At 31.9% G+C, this 20,034-nt stretch overlaps 2 protein-coding genes across 4 annotated transcripts in view; one reads left to right on the top strand and one right to left on the bottom strand.

Annotated features, from left to right (window-relative positions):
- The window catches only part of NPF (neuropeptide F), a 61,021-nt gene that overhangs the window by 31,530 nt on the left and 9,457 nt on the right, over positions 1–20,034 (bottom strand). The window lies entirely within an intron of this gene.
- On the top strand, positions 715–19,548 carry LOC105145658 (serine proteinase stubble-like). 3 transcript variants are annotated; one of them, XR_015547567.1, is made up of 9 exons: positions 715–3,408; positions 3,955–4,374; positions 9,530–9,640; positions 10,233–10,469; positions 13,365–13,508; positions 13,897–14,040; positions 16,490–16,756; positions 17,097–17,251; positions 17,865–19,548. XR_015547567.1 is itself a non-coding variant. In XM_087413906.1 (8 exons), the coding sequence occupies exons 6-8, from the start codon at positions 16,648–16,650 to the stop codon at positions 17,952–17,954; spliced, it is 354 nt and encodes a 117-aa protein (XP_087270032.1). In that variant the 5' UTR covers positions 730–4,374; positions 9,530–9,640; positions 10,233–10,469; positions 13,365–13,508; positions 13,897–14,040; positions 16,490–16,647; the 3' UTR covers positions 17,955–19,548. The 3 variants fall into 3 exon arrangements, 1 of the variants encoding a protein (XP_087270032.1); XM_087413906.1 differs by having other exon boundaries at positions 730–4,374; XR_015547568.1 differs by having other exon boundaries at positions 793–4,374; positions 10,233–13,508.

Raw genomic sequence — 20,034 nt, 5'->3', positions numbered from 1 at the left:
TCTCAACAACGGCTGAACCGATCAAATTCTATATTCGCTTAATCAATAGCGTTCACTCAAATTGTATAAAAAAACTTTTATTTTTTTCCCCCTACGAGCGGAGATATTGCAACGCAAAGTCCTGATTTAAAAAAGTTTTAAGATACGTCATCGTTATTATGTTTATGTTCATCATTGTCCTTCAACTAGAATATACTGTTCGGTCTGAGAGTGCACTAGTCGTCCAGTCAGAATGTATCGTTGGATATTTAGGCGCGAAAGTGCATCAGCGTATTGATGCAAGAAGCACTAGTGCATAATAAACGAAATTATTATAGGTATTCTGGTATTTGTTAATAACTCAGCTAGGAAATGATAATGAAAAGCAATTTATTCATCGATCTCCATTTGTTTATAATTAATACTTAACAAAAAGAAATCGAACGGAAATGAAATTATACACTGGATTTGTTAACCAAGCTAAAAAATGATAATAAAAATGCGACTTATTCATCCTTGATATCCATTTGTTTATAACTTAATTTTGTTTTATATAAAATAATGAATATAACAGATAGGGGAAGTCCAGGGAAAGCTAACGCCCTAAGCAAAGCAAATATTTTTTTATTTTCTCTTATCTATCCGAAATAATGCTATGAATCTCTGTTGAAGGAATGATCGATCGACTACGCCATAAAAGTGTGAAACATATGATTGAGTTTGTGTTTGATAGAGAAATAAATAATTGTGCGTTTTCTTGCAATTTTTGTTAAGGTACATAATTTAATTATTAGTAGTAACTGTTTCTTAACCAGTGTGAATGATTTTTTATAAGAATTCTGGTCTGACTTTAAATGTTTATTCGAGGTTAAAATTTTTCTTGTTGCTTAACTTGTTGCTTAACTTATTCTAACTTTCTTAAATTGGTGCCAAGTAGGTTCTTTAGGCAAAGTGGATGGGGATAAAGTGAATGACCTATCCTCTTTAAGTCTTTATCCAGTATGTGATTGCACTGAAAATATCGGGAAGACGGAAAGACAGACGATCTTTCGAGTGAACGAAAGGCACATGATTGTTTATATCTCACTTTAGTTTTTTTACCACAACGCAGTATAATGTGTTCTGAAAAATACACCGACCTATCGTCCGAAGATTAAAATTCAATGCATCAAATGGGCTCATGAAGACTGCACTATATAAAAATTTGGCAGCTACTTTTATGACGATTACTAAAATTAATTTTGATTTTTTTATTCCATTTTCATTGCTCGAGTAACTCGTCCGCTTTGCCCAGGGAGGTCGGGCAAAGCAGACGATTTCTTTTTATTTACGTTTTGATTAAAAAAAAAACATTTAAATGTTCAAGTTTTATAATTAAATTTTATTTTATTTCAAAGTTGATTCATAAAATAAAATTATAAGAATAAAAAAGATTTCTGATCTTAATTTTAACTGTTTTTCTTCCTAACATTTTTCTTTCTAAACCTTAAAACATCTGCTTTGCTTGAATTTCCCCTAATTCAACATCGGATAAAAACAAAAGTATACATAAAATTTAATATACAACATATACAAATTATATGTTGGTATTTTGTTAATTATCATTCTTCGGAAAATACAGATGTCGTTTTGACATTTTTACCGACTCAAATAATTATCTTTTTAATTCTTCTTTAACTTATTAATATATAAAAATTATATATATATCTATATATATATCACGAAGAAAAAGGGTCAATAAAGACCAATTTCAGTCCCCTTCAAATTTCGTACAAACACTAAACAATGAAAATCTATTTCTTGAGGTCAATTGTAAGGTAAACTGTTTATCAGGAAGACGTTCACTACAAAATGCGTGATATCAGTACAAACTTACTTTTTTAAAAAAGGTAAAAAAAAGTGCTAAAAGAATATATGTGCTTCTCGAATAAAACCTAAGTGTCCAACCCAATTAACAGTAGTTTTAATTCTTCTTCAAAGATATTCTTATTGAAGGTATTATTCCAAGTAATGGTAGCTTTAATTCTCTGTCAAAAATTATTATTACTCTTCGAAAACAACTAATGTATTAAATGAAAAATTAAAATCCAGATGCTACAGTCTTAACTAATCAAGTTAAATTCTATTGAATTAAAAAATAAAATCCAAGTGTAGATCCTATCCCCCACCACGATTCTATCCCGAGTTAAAGAGATTCAGTTCCTTGAAACCAAATTAGAACTCACGATCGTACGACTCTTGAAAACGGAATCATAGCATCTTATCCGGATGTTGACCTATATTTCGAAGTCATCTAAGTGCGTTCGACTCGCTCCATTCCCTTCTACGCGGTGCATGCGAGACAAAGCGTCTGTTGTAACATCCTTCTATACTCTATCCTTCTCATTCCCTTTCTTTCTAAACCAATCCATTCACATGTTCGGAATTTGGACGATATTTTGTTGGTATTATTAATAATGTAATCGCTAAAGTGTAATAAGTTGTTTTTTTCAGAATTCTATTAATTTGTTTCTTATAGTTATTTTATAAAAATCTATTTGATAATAATGGAGACTGTTACAATCTTATCACCAATATTTTAATTATTAAGACATTAAGAAAGTGTAATTTGAATTGTTTTGTCAATAATTCTATAATTGATCTATTACAGTTATTTTTTTTTAATGTAGATGATAATGGTAGTGATTGTTACAATCTTATTATATTAAAGATTAGTTAATAAACTTTTTTCATCTGATAGGTCAATCAAAAGTTTCGAAGCATTTGTAGCATCAAGTGGATCGTATCCCTTGTTTTGTCCCTTTTTTTAAAATCATTTCATGCATTTGGCGAATTTTGGGGCCTTTTGGTGAATTTTGAAGCAGGGATTTATTGAAATTATTTTCTGACCCGCGGCAACTTATAATGCTAATGGCAGAAGAGGGAACCTCCTCCGCAACAGGTTGATGGAAAAGGGGCCGAGAAGAAGAAGGAGCAAGACGGAGAGGGAGACGAAGAAGAACACGAGAGAACGGTCATTGCCACTACCTCACCTCGAGAAGTACCCGAACGCTAGTTCGGAGTACGAGAGTCCCCGTCGGCACGATAAGCGCCGGCCCCGATATGGTCTACTATCCGTGGCTATCCCGCAGTTTAGCTTGCCGTTTGTACCTATTCGGCTTTACCTCTTACTTGTGTGGGGAGCTAACTTCCCTCTCTCAAGAGGACGCGAACGAGCGCGCGTGCTCGGCCGACGTGTGCGTCGTGGCCTGCCAATTCTTCGTACAGGGGGAGCGAGCCCACAAGTGAACACCAGGATCGGGGGATCTAGAAGTCGCAAACCGAGCAAAACCAGTTCGATAGGTGCCAGCCGTGGCGAGCAGGTCGAGCCCATCAACACATACTACTGGACGGAGCATAGCATCTTGACAGACATAGAACGATGTTTAGGTAGTAGTGAATCATGTAATCAAGGCATTAAAAAAAATGTCTCTCAGGATCCATAGGAAAAATATAAGACATTTATCATGTTTATAAATATTTTAAATATAACTATAATTGTTGATTTATCTTCGCTTTTCATATGCTGCACATAACTGTAAATATTAATTTTACATACATCTGAATGAGTTGGTACATCTGTGCTCAGAGTGTTAGTTTTATATAAAATACACGTAAAAACCAAATTTCTTAATTTTATTTTGTATCTAATATAATATAAATGTGTAATTCTAATTTTAATGTGCACCGCATTTACTCCGTTAATACCAATTAATACCTCTGTAGTGGTTCCTGATTTTAAAGAATACACTACTGTCTTTCCTCTCTTAAAACATAATTTCACCAATAGGACAATAATAGAAAAAGAGTTCCGTGCCCAAATATTTAAATTACTCTTTTTTTTCGTCCGTTAAGAATCCGAAAGATCAAAAAGATTTCGCCGATATATCGATCACTGGTAGCTGTCACTATGAGAAATATCTTCCTCCCATCCAGATTCCTGATTCGTGAATCTGACTATCGCACGCATATGATATCTCGTGTTTGCCGAGTGGATGTCCCGATGGGATTGATTGAAGGGCGTTCTCCAAAGCCCGTGAAGGTCACAGGGTCACAGATGAAACAGGGAAGCGCCAGGCATGGGAAACATCACTCGATAAGCTTGAACCACGTGCCGCAACTGTTCACCGGAGATTTGCAATTGAGAATACGAGATCTGAGTCTGACTGACGTCAGGTAATCCAGGATTTCGTGGAACATGTCGAAAACTTAATTCGACCATAACATCATCAAAAGGAGATAATGCATCGTCGTATAGTTTGACAACGTCAAACAACTTGAAAGAGTTTTGCTGCAACGTGACAAGCAGAAGCAGAAGCAACAACAGCAGCGATCTGTCGAGCAGTATCAGTCAAGGTATGCTTACGACTCTGTTTCAAGATCCCGAGGTATAAACTTCTTCATATCTCGGGACTCAGTCATACTTTCTTGCGCGAGTGACCTTCGTTAAGATTACAACGATCGACGATCGATGGTATCGTTTTTTATAAGAGAGCAATGCACTTTCAGAGATAATTCATGATAATTAAACGATTTAATTGCGCGATTCCTGTGCAGGATTTCTACGGTGGGTCGAACAAATGATTTCTTCTGTAGTCTCTCATCCTTGATTCTCGAAGTCAGTATCGACGCAATAATGCTTTTTATAGTTTCTATGGCAGGATAATTGGTCGGTAACTATTGATAGATCAACAACATTAAATTCATCCCGAACAAAGAATCATCTTTATAACATTTTTATGACATTTAATAAACTCTGGCTAAAAAAGTTATTGATATTATTAATTGTTTTGAAGTGGAAATACAACTCTGAATCGATTAATAAACTTATATTATTTATAACGGAGTTATGAGCAATTAAAGTCAAAATGATCCTTTTATTTAATCCGCGATAACTCAGTAATTAAAAATCGTAGGAATATTTAAAAAAAGAAACCGATTTTATAGGGAAAATATCAAGCTTTCACGAGGTAGTCGAAAATTTTTTCAAATTTGTTTTGGACACATTAAAAAAAACTTACAAAGTGAGAAAAAAATTTTCCGTCTTTTTCAGCTCGTAATTTTTGGTACGTAAAAATTATCAAATTCATATAAATTTAAATTTCATTTATTATTGACGAAGATATACAACTTTGAGTTTAAAAAACGCAATTACTTCCTTGCCAACCCAATAGATGAAACGAATGTCAACAGATAATTATTAAATATGTATATATAACAATATTTACGTACAAATCTAACCGTTTATTTTTTTATTTAGATATTTATTTTTGTATTTGCTATTTTTCTATTTAAGAAATATAATATTAATTTTATACTCATCCTAACAAGATAAATTTTATGAAAAATTAAAGTTTCAGTAATTATAAGGAGATAAAGATGGGTTGATTTTATAAATATAATATCTCCTTTAAAATATAAAAGCAAATAAAAGAAAGACAGAAATAGAGAAATACGAAAATCATTGATTAAGCTTAAGCCAAGTAAAATATATGAACAACGGATTACAATAGTTGCACTTCAGCATATATCAATATAATCCGCTTGATGAATATTGCGAATAATCAATCCAGAGGTTTATGTGTATATAAACCTCTGTTTGTGGCATCGACGAACGGGATATATTGTAAATCCGTTGTCGAAGTTAGTCGCATGTTCCTTAATATAGCAGATTATATTAGCTTATTTCAATTAAATTTTATTCGTGCGTAGCCAGATAAGCGAGTATATATGTATAAACTAATGTCCCCCAATTTTACGCAGCTTCATGCATAATTTATGAGAGTTTACTCTAAAAAAATATGAGTATTTTTCAGATATAAGAAAATTGAATTGTTTGTCATTGACAAAGTTTTGACAAAGATATTTATAACTGAGTTGATTCAATAAACCACTGTCCATATATTCCAAAGAGTTAAAAACCAATACACGAAGCGATTTAGAGAATTAATAGAAAAGTAACAGTTTTTAAAATCAATCCCTCGTGAAATCTCGATTAAAATAGTGGGGCATATCAAATAATTTCGTAATGTTCTTGAATAATTTTCAGGGATGATAGCTGAAAAATAGGCATCGTTTGAATTTTCTGGTTTTGCGGACACTGCCACATCTGATGTGCTCATAACTGTATATATCCATTGAAAAGAAATCATTTAATGCACATCTCGCAGCGCTTAGGATTAAGACTTACGGTTTTATTTGAGCGTAGAGTGTATCTCGACGCCAACCCATATGTGCGTATCACATTAGATATGTGAGTACAAATGAAAGTGGGAGGTACCGTTACTGCACGAGTGCTATGTGTATTACGACAAAAATTTTTTCTGCTCGCGTGTACACTACGCACTACGCACGTGTGTTCTCGTTGCTTTCGTCCGCCAATTAATACACGCTATTGTCGGCGGATGTCCAATTTTTTGTCACGCGAAGGGGCGAAGGAGAGCATCAGTTCCATAAATGTCTAAAAGAGTAATTAACACACTAATGTGAAAGAAGAATATTTCTTAGTTTCGTGTGCCAAAGTATATCTAAAAGACTAAGAATATGGATGAAAATAAGAATAGAAACCAAAAGAATAAGTAATAATAATATTACTTTACAATATATAATATTAATATAAAATCATAAAAATCATAAAAAATGCACCTATGAAGTGAACCTTTTTTTGTGAAGCGATCATTGACCGAATCACATTTTCGCTAAATTTCTTTTTCTCTACTAGAATTTTCAACAAATCCTGCATAGAAAGAATTTTTTCTTAGAGTTTATCTTGAAAATATAATTTGTCCTAAAACAACAGTCCTAAGACAACATTGTATTTCGAAAAATTTTATGTAAATATCTCTCATTCATTAATACAACAACAATAAAATATATAATAAGTTTGATTAATTTTACTAAAATGATAAAAATTTTTAAAATATTGTATTGAATCATAACCACCATATATTCAGGGTAAATTTTAAAAGACAATTCTGTCCATGTGTCTAATTATAAAAAGGATAAAATTACATTATGCTCTGTAAAACAATAATCTGTGTCTAATTTAATACGCAGTTTTCAAAGAGTCATATAGTAGACATATATGTATATATACTTAGTCACATTTCAAATGTGTTATTCAGATAAATAAAAACACGAAAGAGAAAAAAAGAGAGAGAGAGGGGGGGGGCCTCTGAATTATTAATTCAGAATATAATTTCATGCACGATGAGCAATTGGTTCTGCCTTATCATTTATTCGTTAACAGTTTTTCTAACTTTGGAGATAATAACAAAATGTGAATATGTATATTTACAAAGAAAATCGTGTTTAATCAATCAAATAATCACAATTAATTATATATAACATTCGTGTATAATTCTGCATCATAGAAGCATATTATATTTGGCTTGGTGTATAGTCGAACACATTTATTTGTTCTTTTTGTCGTGAAAGATAAATGAACTGCACCCTTCAGGGTAACGAGATTTGTTAAATGTTTTAATATCATTCTGATGTTGAGGGCATTAATTCGCAGCTTTCAGACGAAGACAACTTATTACATTCGGTATATTTTATGAGCAAAAAGACTAAAAAAGAGGAAAGGAATTACATGAGTTACGAATTGGAAGCGCTTGCGATAGTAGAGGCACTTAGAAAATTCCGAGTGTATCTGTTAGGAATTCAGTTTAAAATAATTACTGACTGCGCGGCTTTTCAACGAACCATGAGCAAAAAAGAGTTAAGTACACGTATTGCTAGATGGACTTTAGTGTTATAGAGGATTATGATTACATCATAGAACACAGACTGGGAACCTGCATGAAACATGTCGATGCTTTGAGTCGGCATCCGGTCATGACAATAGCGAAAGGTCCAATTATATCACAAATTAGGAGTCAACAAGTAAGCGATGAAGAGATTCAAGCGATAATAGAAATTGCCAAAGGCAAACCATATAAGAATTATCACATAAGCGGCGATTTATATAAATTTCAAGTAGAGATTTATTCGTTATTCCCAGGGCACTAGAGTTAGATGTAATTCGAACGATTCACGAGAAAGGACACATGGCGGCAAAACGTACCGAAGAGCGTATTCGTCAGGAGTATTTTATACGCGATTTAAGGAATGAAGTAGAACGAGATTATCGTATAAGAGATGTAAATGATACACTGGTCGACAAGTGGCTTGACTAAATAGCATCCGGTCGAATTGAAACGAGTCGTCTACGAATGGCATTACCGTTAAGAATGAACGTTAAATCGTAGACACAAGCATATTGACGTCTCGCTATAATTAAATGCAATTACATCATGTAATTACATTCAGACGGAGAGGCTTCTCTTCTTCACTCCGTCTGTTCTTCGTGTGAATCTTCCCAGATTAATCGTCACGTCGTGAATGTCATAGTCGACATAGTCTAAATTAATTATCCGTAAACGGACCTGCATTGCAAGTTTTGGGGTGAATTTTTTATTACGTTCCTGAAAGCTTAAGATTAGATCATTGAGACAAGGAATTGAAATCTTGAGGAACTTCGTTTTTTCTTGCTACTTCGCGAAAGAGTAATAATCGAAAAAGCAAATACGAATAGCGATAATAGTGGCGAGTGCATAAACAATTTACTAATTATAAATACAATAGATAGTATACTCCTTAAAATTATTATTATAAACAAAAAAATATATGTAATCCAAATATTATTTTAATATGAAGAATTATATTATTTTATTGTACAAAAGAATTCGTTTCTTTTAATTTGAGTAATAATTTAATATTTTGTAATGTAACCATTGGAACTAATTGTAATTATTAGGTGTTGGAATTAATTCGTAGCGTTTTACAAGTGATGGGAAGTACTTTCATTAATGTATTTTTTAATGCTCATGTGAAATAAATAACATTCTTTCATTAAAAACGCTACGAATTAATTCCAACACCTAATACAATTATAATTAGTATATTCTATTCGATATTAATAAATTATTAATTAACGTTTATTTTTCTTGAAAAGAAGATTTTTTTAAAATGTATTTTTTCTGCATGAATATTTTATATTTTTTACTCACTGTATATATTTCCGGAATCATTCTTTGCTTCGAGGTACATAGACACATACATATATGCTTACTTTTATTTTGTATATACATAACAAAATAGGCAAGACGGCAAATATACGCGGTTCGGTTAATACAAAAACCTTCACCTTGCCAAAATGTTTCTTTGATAATATTGTGATTATTTAAAAAAATGTAACAGGATTTTTGAGAGTGGAGACCCGGTACAACATCGATTTAGAGAAATGAGAAAAAATAGAATGACATCGTTAGATAGAAACGTGAATTTCTCAACTTATAATTTTAAATTTTTGACTTATTTTTGACTTCTTATTTTATTATAAAAAATTATATTTCATTCGTAACCTGCTGAACAACGATTGAATCTCAAAATAAGAATCTCAGAAAAAAAAGATTAGCTCTTTTAAAAAGTACATAAATCTAATTTCTTCCGGTTTTCTGTATTTCAGATGTGCGACTGGCGAAAATGAGCCTGGTCCATCGTTATCAGCAATGTGTTGATTTATACTGTTGTTATCCAAGTCCTAGTCCAATGAACGTTCCTCAATTTCAACTGGGAAGTAAGTACTTTAGTTCGCTCTATTATTCGCGGGAAGATTATCAATAGTTTTCTTCTACATTACAATGTTGTAGATAGCATCGACATAGTTTGGAAAGTTTCTCTGCAGTAACACGATGTTTAATAATCGTAATTCGATTAAATTGCCGCTACGTCATCTTATGGAAATTGCGTGATATCGACATATCGACCTCTGATTATAAGTAACTTTAATTAAATATAATCGTGAACGTAACCGAATTAACCGATCAAAACTTACCGCGTTCTTTCGAAATAATAAAAACTTCTTATGATGATCATTCATTGCAGACGATATTATGACATTGCTTAAAGTTGCGGCTCTCTTAATATCTTTGAGCTGTATCATATTTTTGAACGACAATTTCAATGTAAACAATGCACAGTATTTACGAATTTAAATTCGAAAAAATATTTCTTGTTTAGGAATTCCTTATTATAATTCTTTATAATAAAAGGAAATTATTCTTTATCTACATTTTTCCCAGTTTTTCTAGAATCAGCATTGCAAAATATGTATATTTATAAATTAAAACGACGATCTAGTTATGAAAAATGTTAATTAATTCTTGCAGATTAACGACATATCTTTGCTCGTCCCATTCTTACACGCTCGTTGCATCTTCCTCGTATGCTGAGTAACGGATCGATACCAAGATACCAATAACCGGCACAGCGAGGTCCGATCTACGCGTGTGTGTAAGCTCGTCTCCGACGTGTAACGACATTGAACCTACCTTCATGTTCAAATGGAACGTGGACGAACTGGTCAGTTTTCAGTAGAAGTGGGTCAATCACGGTCATCGAGCCGCGTGAGTTACAGTTGTGATTTTTCCGTTCCGGTCGTTCTCCGATTCAGTCGATTTTCGTGTGATCGTTTTCATTGAGTGGCATAAATCCACGAGATGACTATTTGCGAATCATTACCTTTCATATACGAAAGAAGAATTTCGTTGAAATAAAAATTTAACTAAATACAAATTTAATTTTGTTGAATCATCAAAATAATTATGTAAAACACTCTCAAATTGGTTGCTAAAATATCAAAACTTTTTACGGCGTTTCAGATCATATAATGTATGTATCTAAAGTTTTAGATACTTCTGCAAAACTGTTCTTTCGATATAGTTTATTGTTCTCAATTAAAATGCATAAAATTCTTCGCGTGGGCGTACACTTATGCACGCACACACACACACACACACACACACACACACACACGCGCGCGCGCGCGCGCGCGCTTATGAACTCTTATATGATCATGAGTACCGCTTGAAATTCCGCAAGTTACATAAAGCATCGTCAACTTTCTTTCGTGCTGATGATTAACTAATGTGTCACTTCTGTCAGCACACATTTTCTACGCGGAAGGGTGACCGGGTTCAAAACTTTTTGGGCGAGCGAGCCTGACCAACTGACCCTCTATGTGCAAACACTGGGACCGCAAATAATTTTACGGTTGATTTTCAGCCAACGTCGGTCGACCCAACAAGCCGGCAAAAGAAAATAAACAGTCGCTGAAAAACTATGACGCTTTAATGCAGTTCTCACTGAGAGAGAGGATTTTGTTAATTTAGCAAGCCACCAGTACTTTTAACCGGTAAATATGTGACAACAAATTTTGTTGTTATAATTGCTGCTAGTTTGCTATACCAACTAATTATTAGTAACAGAAGCAAATTATATAGAATCTAATCTATCTTTTGGATAGACTTTATGTTCGTTTACATAGAATTCGTAGATGATCGTGGAGTCTTAAGTCATAGGAAACCGACCAAGCACAGTCAAATATAAGGAGAATACTTGACTAGAATTGGTCAATTTCTTATGATTTGAGACCCTGCAACCAAAAATCTACGACTTTTATATATATATATGAGCCTCTTATTTGTTAGCGATACTATTGATTATTTGTTACATTGACAAATTAATTTGCAATCATAACAAATCGATTGTTTTTTTTAACAAATATCACATTTGCTTCACTTGATTTGTTTCTATAACAAAATTATTTCTCTCAGTGTGCCAGTTTAGAGTACACAAACTATATCAGTCTGTCTGTTGTATGTCACTGTCATTCTTGCTACTGTTGATTATTTGGCATATCAAGCAACTTGCCTATTCAAATAAAACGCAAATCTCAATTGGATGTTTAATTTCATGACAGACATCTCCAATTTCCAATTTTTTTTTATATCATAAAATCTCTCTATCTCTTTCCTTCATCCTCGTTTAAACTTGGCGTAGCGTTAACTCAACACGTAAATCTCGCGTTCACCACGCTAAGTAATCTGTCACTTTCTTTGACACGGTGTACACACAGAGTATACCGGGATTACTGTTCATAGATTTTCCATGTTTAGATTGAGAACACGTCAAGCATCTCGGATCAAGTATGATCGTTTAATTATACCAAGTCGAAACACCCTGGAATGTTAACGGCGATTTCATTAAGCCAAAGATCTCAGAGAAAAAGAAAAAGAAAAGTTGATGGCAGAGAGAGAGAGAGAGGGGGGGAGAGGGGAGAGGAAACGGGCTGTCACATTAGGCTGAATGGCCTAGTTTCTACCGAGAGTTCGAACCGGGTCAGAATGCAAGAATCAACCAACCACAGTCGAGTATTTCTCTGTTACATTCAAATGACAATTTGATTAATTTAAATTGCTACTACAGTGCACGTTGTGCCTATTTTTCATTTTCTACAGTCTTGATGCAACAATATTATCCGTTTTTTTAAAATGATTTTATCAAAAAATAATTTTTTCAAAAAGTGATTTGTTTAAACTTTTGTTTACTTCATTTGCTTATAATTTTTTTTATTATAATAAAGATACATATATACATTCACTCAATATCGTTACATTTTTTAATGCCCGACGTTTAGATTGAAAAAAAATTTGTTACAGAGAAGTAAACACTAATTAAAAATAATAATATCTTGATGTTACAATTTTATACTCAATAACGTAAATGTAATATAACACATGTGTTGCATAATAGTGTTACATTCTTGAGTGTAAAATTTCAAATTATAAACATTGATAATAAACAATAAAATTGATGTCATGTTAGGTTGGTATTTATTGTGAATATGTTCATTATTGAAAATTATAAGCCAGTTCGCATCGTTTTGAATTAGCATAATATATCTATCTGAAACTAATATTTTCTGAGAAATACAGGTCCATGAACTAAAAGAAAACATTCTGCTAATTTTTTTCACATACATCGTAACGTATACTACTTGATATGTATATATGAACTTTTTCTAATTTTGGAATTAATTTATTTTGACATAAGCATGCATTTTCGATTTTATTTGATTTATTGTCCAATTTATGTTTTTAATACTTTTTCTTACACTTTGATCTATGTCTTAATATTATTAATTTTTGTTATCATAACCATGCTTTTTGTCACTGTAATTAAACATATTCGATTTGCAAACTTATCAAAACATTATGCTTTTACTTATTTACTACGATTAATAAATAATTTATGAGTATTACACACATTGATATCCATTCAATCTACTTTTCTTTTTCATTGATTCACTTTGTTTTCTCAACAAATAATAGCTATTATGATAAATTATCTATTCCTGATTTCCCTAAAAGAAAAAAATTGAATGAATTTGCACACCGTGAATTTGCGATTAATTAAAATACAATTAGGTTTTATATTTATTATGTTTCTTCGCTTCGCAGAACAAACGAAAACTAATTGGTCGCCGATAACAACTCCGGGTGGCTGGATAATAATTCAGTCGCCTACCATCAAAAAATTATCGGAGACTCAAGAGTCGTCGACCGAACCGGTTATGGAATCTCCTCTCCAGTCATTGACTTCTGGTAAGATTAATTGTAGCCTTTGTGAGCACTCCGCGTTTGCGAATTTGCTCGCAATGGAAGAATTTTCAAGAATTGGCAAACGCAATCATGCAAATGAGCAACCGGAGCAACAACTTGGAAGAAATATCTTCTAACAAGTCTAAATAACAAGAAATCAATTAGAAGTTCCTAGTTTTAATATTGCGACAACACTGAATTTCAGAATTTCCTTCTGTTAAAAAAGCTTCTTGCAATAACATATTCAATTGTATATAAATATAATTTTTACAATACAATTTCTATTTTATATAAATTTTATATAGATAAGTTGTGTCGCTTTTTATTTCATGATGCGTGATGTAACAATGCTTTATTAATTAATCTTTTATTCTACTTCTCGAATTTTCAGTCACCGATAACAGAGAGCAGTATCATCCCCGACATTATAAAGAGACCAACGGTGACAACTTTATTGTCAACATTGCCAGTGTTACGATCGACATGGAACTTCCGGTACCAATGGAGACCCTCAATATGTCGGATTACAAACAAGGTTAATATTTAGATGTTGAACAGATCGGTGTAATGTTACGACGTGCGCTTCACGTGCACGAGCGAGTGCACGAATAAAAGAAATTAGATCGTTCCCAGACTGGGTGACCGGAACGAATTGTTACTCGACTAGAACTAGTCTCAGATTAAAAACAAAATGACGGGTGAAATGCTGAACTGGATTTGGGTCGGAATTTACGTTATTCCGTTCAATTTTGCCCCAGTTAAATCCCGAAGATGATCCAACTTCTGATCGTATAACGATGCTTTCATCTTTTCTTTGCGGATTACCGCAAGTTTAATATTAATTAAACTTCTCGTTTGACAAGGCAGACGTCTCTAGTAATTTTAACACAGATTCACATCTGCACATTTTACATATAAAAAACAATTCTAAGTGTAGAACAAGATTTATGTTATGCAAGAATTTTCTGACTATGTGGTTCATCATGTCAATTTTCAGATAAATTCCTAAATTTGCATCGAAAGAATTTTTTATGAAATGTCTAAAAATTAGCCAAATATAAATTTAATAATAATTTTGTTAGAACATCAAAATGATTATGTAGGAAATTCAAGTATCATGAACAATGCTGTAAAAAGTTTTGATATTCGTAGCAACCAGCATGAACGTCCTACATCATTTTAACAATATAACAAAATTATTTTCAGATCTGCATCTAGTTAAATTTTTAAATACTTCAACAAAACTGTTCTTTCCTTGTAAATTTTTGAAATTTTCCTTTCTCATTATATTTTATCTAAATTAATTTTTAATACTATCACATAATGTTTATCGTAATTTATTTAAGCAATTAAAAAAAGTATTGTTTACGATTATTTGAAATATAGGAAACGCATTAATTTATGAATTATCGATGATTTGATTGATTACTTTATGTACCATTATATAAGTTACCATCTAATTTGCAATAGCACATCTTAATTTAAATAATGATAGTATAATCATAAATTTTAACGTCAATAATTTCCCGTAATTAATGATGATATGCGCGTCCGAGTATCGCAGATAATATTGACAGAAAAATTCTAATTCCGTTTACAGACAGACAAAAGTATTATATGAGCGATACATCCGCACAACAGTAACAGTTCATCCAGTCGAACAAACGCAGCGCATTCAACATGATCGTCCAATTGAGACTGATTTAACTCGACATTGAGTGCTTTCCATTTGATGACACAAATCGACACAAGTCGCCACAAGTATCGTTCTATCTTTCTTGATATTCAGAGAGGGACAAAGATAGAATGACAGTTGTTTCGACTTGTGACGACTTGTGTCATCAAATAGAAAGCATCCATTGTTTGTTCTTGTAGTATGCGTACGAGAAGAATATTTACCTGAAGCCCAAGCCATCGTCGGCGGTGAGCAAAGTTCCTTTGAAAAATGACTTTGGCAGATGAATTTGAGGAAGCTCACATACAAAATAATTAGAATTAGTTTCTTTACGCACTTCATAATTTCTCTGGAATCTCCAAAGAGTGAAAATTGAGTCAGTTTTGAAAAAGCATGTCTCAATTTTCAATCTTTAAGAGTGAGATTTTATCTCTTCATAGTCAGACTCACTCTAAAAGTTTTAGAAAGCAAATATATCTTAACTATATATATCGTATATATCGTAATATTTTGCTACATTATATTATTTATACATTTTATTTAAACATTAATGCATTAACGTAAATCACATTTGATGATTATTTGAAAAAATTGGTATTAAGTCCGTAATTTCAAGAAATCAACTAAAAAAGAAATTCAATAAAATTTGACCTTTCTGAGATCATTACAAATTTAAATTCGATCCATCGTCTGTCGCACGATTGCAATAATAAATTATTTTAAATATTATGCAGAAAAAGATGTAATCGTGATAATAATTTTTTTACGACAATAACATTTTATTATATACTAAAGATAATGCGTAGATCGATCGACCCACAACGCGACGTACGATTGATTTTCTCATGTGGTAGATTTCGTTGCAGATCTTATTAAGTCAATGGCAATCGCAGACGTATAAACAAAATTGCGGCGCAGCATTGTTGAACGAGAACTGTCTCGACTTGTCTTGACTTGTATAAACATTTTCTCATCTGATATATTTGAGAAGCGCGACCAGGATTATATGGATCATCCTAAAGAACATCATAAGAAACTCCATGTTTTTTTAAAGAGAACCAGAATTTCATAATATTTTTCTGGATTTTATTGTTCACGACATCTGATCTTCTTTCACAATTTTTGTCTTCACATTGTCATCGCGTTTCAATCTCTTTTTTAGAATTCTTTTTAATTTTTCAACACTGAACGTAATTTCTTTTCTTATAGCAAGACATTATTATTTAAACTGCAACAGAAGATTGCAAACAGCATTTTATTTTCAGATAGAATTTTCCAGCAAGTGAATGCATTGATATATATTTTGCAGCGTACCACCTAGCGAGCTATTGTTAAGGATCGGTGAGCACGATTTGGTGAATGAAGATGAGCTATATGGGTATCAAGAGAGAAGAGTGTAAACTGTGACGAGCCATCCACAATTCGACGCGCGTACTTTCGAGTACGATCTTGCTTTGTTGCGATTCTATGAGCCTTTTCTGCCATTTCAACCAAATGTTTTGCCAATCTGCCTGCCCGACAATAAAACCTACATTGGTCGTATTGGTCCATGTTACTGGCTGGGACAGATTTTACGGTATTAAACTGCATCGTCAATTAATTAAGTGAACAATACAACTTGGAATTTATATCCTCATATTAATTACTCTTCGTCTGCAATCATATTTTACTGTGTTCTCGACTTTCCAAATATATAGAAAAATTCAGGCTTAGTTTTTAATATTTCTATTATATTTTCGAATAATTTTTTAACAAGATATTTTAAGAAGAGAAATCAGACTCAGAGTGTTAATATTTGATACATGTTAATTAGTAAAAAACTATCGACTGTTTTAGATAAAATACTTTTATTAAACTACAAGATAAATTATTGTCATTCATCAGATGCCTAAAAATATAATTGTCTACTTTTGCAGAGAGATCAGTACCGTCAGTACTACAGGAGATTGCAGTACCGGTTATCAATAATACTGTATGTAAAGCGATGTACAAAAATGCGGATTACATTGAGCACATTCGACATATACTTATCTGCGCCGATTGGAAGAATGGCGAATTCCACTCTTGCGAGGTCAGTTTTTGCTGACGATAAACAAAAGAAAAAAGTCATCGTTCGTATCATTTCAATTTTTGAGAAATTGAAAATAACAATTAAAAAATATCCGTATAATTTACATCTTTCGATAATACATATAATTCTGATAATCATGTATGGCTATGTCATAGTAAAAATATTTTTAAAAAACTTTAGAAAATTAAAATATCTATCTAGATAAGTTGCAGATGCCTCTCGAACATTATAATTGCTTAGAAATAAATTAGTGATATAAAAATTTATAGCAATAATATTCTGTAATATTATTGCTACGAGTTTTTATATCAATAATAAGTTTTTAGATAATTATTATGTTCCCTACAACAATTTAATACTGAAAAGTAATTATTAATTACTTATTTTAAGTATTAAAAGAACTACTGTTCAATAATTTTCGGTATTAAATTGGTTTTCTTTGAGAATTCAAAAGGCAAAAGTTGTGTATAAGAATTATCTAAAATTATTGATAAGATGTTTCAATCTTATAAATATATTTTTAAATATTTTTATTATGATTCAATAATATATGAGATATACACGTATTATCAAAAGACATATCTCTTAATATTTTAACTTCTATTTCTTTCAGGGTGATAGCGGCGGTGGTCCAAAAAACGCCAGACAAGCGATGGATCCTTGTTGGAATCGTCAGCTGGGGAAAAAGTTGCGCTTCGCCTAATCAACCTGGCGTTTGCACACATATCTTAGAATTTCGCGACTGGATCAATTAGATCCTGCAGTTCTGAGCAAGTTCTCGGAAAGAGCATGATTCACGCTCGAAATTCGCGCATTTGCATCGCGCCGACTCCTATGGATTTGTAACGATCGCCAAGCAGACGAACGGCACCATCTGCCGGAGATGTGAGCCAAGTGCAATTTAGAGGAAAAATCTAAGAGATCTCAGCACGGAGATTCATAGAGATTTGTGCGCGTGTTGCGAACTTACACGACATGTGGAGCCACTGATTCAATTTTTCTGTGTAAAACCGTAACATATGCATGTACACGCGATTTCCCGGGAAAATCCGACATGTTACAACGATACAAAGGGTACACTCGATTTGCGTATCGGAGATATTATGGATATCAGTAATAAGAACATCAGACTTTGTGACGAAAATTTTTGATCAACTTAGACTCTTTTATCTAGAATCGATTTAAAATAGTTAATTCCAGGATATAGCATTACTTTTTTAAAACAAATTGTTCTTTTAGATATCTATAGATGCTGTTCAACATTAATTTCTTAAGTTTTCTCCTTCTACCAAACATGTATTTATTTCTAATGTGTTCAGTTTGCTCAAAGCTTGATTTAATAAAAGCTTATAAAAATTCACGTGATTGCGGTATTATAGATTTATCAAGGAAATATTGAATCTGTTATCAATTTAATAATAGAAAATAATTTTTTAAATGAACTTCCATTGCCGCGGATACTTTTTAGATGACCCAATACATATAACTTTATCATTTTCGGAAATAATTTTCTTCTCTACAATTTGAAATAAATTCAATTAAAGTAATGTGATTTAAAATATATATATGTATATATATATATATATATATTATATTTAATTCGATATATAAAAATTATTTCTAGGCAATTTGACTTAGCTAGGAATTATTGTACAATATTTAGAAAAATATTTGCAATTTAATGTTTTGCATATTTTGATTTATCATTGAAAGTGATTAATCGTGAAGCTACTGTGATTCAGAATTTACATGTTTTCTAAATATGTATTTACATGTAAAAACATAATAGAATAAACTTTTGAATCACAGTATGCAAAAATTGTCTATGTAAATGATGTTTGTCTATATAAATGCGGCATAACTTTCTATGGTATCGTCAACAAATATTTTAGCGAAAATACTATCAAATGAATATAATTTATAAAAACTCATATTTTTTACGAGTTTTCCAATTTCTGCTTATCAGAGAACAAACTGTTAAACTTTTTCATCAGCTCTCTGAATATTTTTTATATACAAAAATGACAAGATTTACACAAGTCCATTCGTATACAACGATATTTTATATAAATTTTTGTTTATACCTAGAAACTTAAATATATGTATAGCCGGGCATGAAGTAAATATCCTAAAATCGCTAATTGAAAAAAGACTGATTTTTAATTTTTCTGCGAAATTATATTCTATTATTTTATCAGTGATAAGCATATTAGATTTTGTAATAAAGGAGCAAAATTTTCGATTAATTTTGATTCCTTTATCTAGAATTGATTTAAAATAGTCAATAAAATAAAATTATTAAAAAAAAAATAAATTATTTCTTTAACCTTTAATTGTTTACGTGGAATTGCGGCGATTCCAACTTATTTTATTTAACGATGTATTTTCGCGCGACAAATTAAAGATTAAATATTTATAAGATAATTGGATAAAACGAATAATCAGTATGCGGACCGTGTTATCAATTGTTTATGAAAAGATTCGTTATCAATATCCGCGATAATCGAGTTGCAATTGTTAGTGTGATTTAATATTCCATTCCCGACGTCAATCACACACAGTTCCCCTCGTTATAAATTTACATAGTAATTTCCAGGGAATACCAATGGGAATTTCAGTGCATTCTTCAAAGCTCATGAATATCCAGTTGTCCCGATTGATCTTGGGAAGAAACTAAGAGAAATTCTACGCCTAGCTTCATAAATTCTATCTCTTTCTCTTCCTTTCTTCGCAAACATTTCACTTCGTAGTTATTTGAATATAGTTTCAAGTGAAAATGAATT

The sequence above is a fragment of the Acromyrmex echinatior genome, chromosome 15, assembly GCF_024713525.1.
Source record: "Acromyrmex echinatior isolate Ae372 chromosome 15, ASM2471352v2, whole genome shotgun sequence".
NCBI classification, from domain to species: Eukaryota; Metazoa; Arthropoda; class Insecta; order Hymenoptera; family Formicidae; genus Acromyrmex; species Acromyrmex echinatior.
Note: the sequence above shows the minus strand (reverse complement) of the source record. Positions and strands in the feature narration are given on the sequence as shown.

Bases quoted from the DNA above. Each gene is read 5' to 3' on its own strand.
- LOC105145658 (XM_087413906.1), top strand. From the start codon at position 16,648: ATGAGCCTTTTCTGCCATTTCAACCAAATGTTTTGCCAATCTGCCTGC. The intron at 16,757-17,096 runs GTATTAAACTGC...CTACTTTTGCAG, and splicing joins TGGCTGGGACAGATTTTACG to AGAGATCAGTACCGTCAGTA. The intron at 17,252-17,864 runs GTCAGTTTTTGC...TATTTCTTTCAG, and splicing joins GCGAATTCCACTCTTGCGAG to GGTGATAGCGGCGGTGGTCC.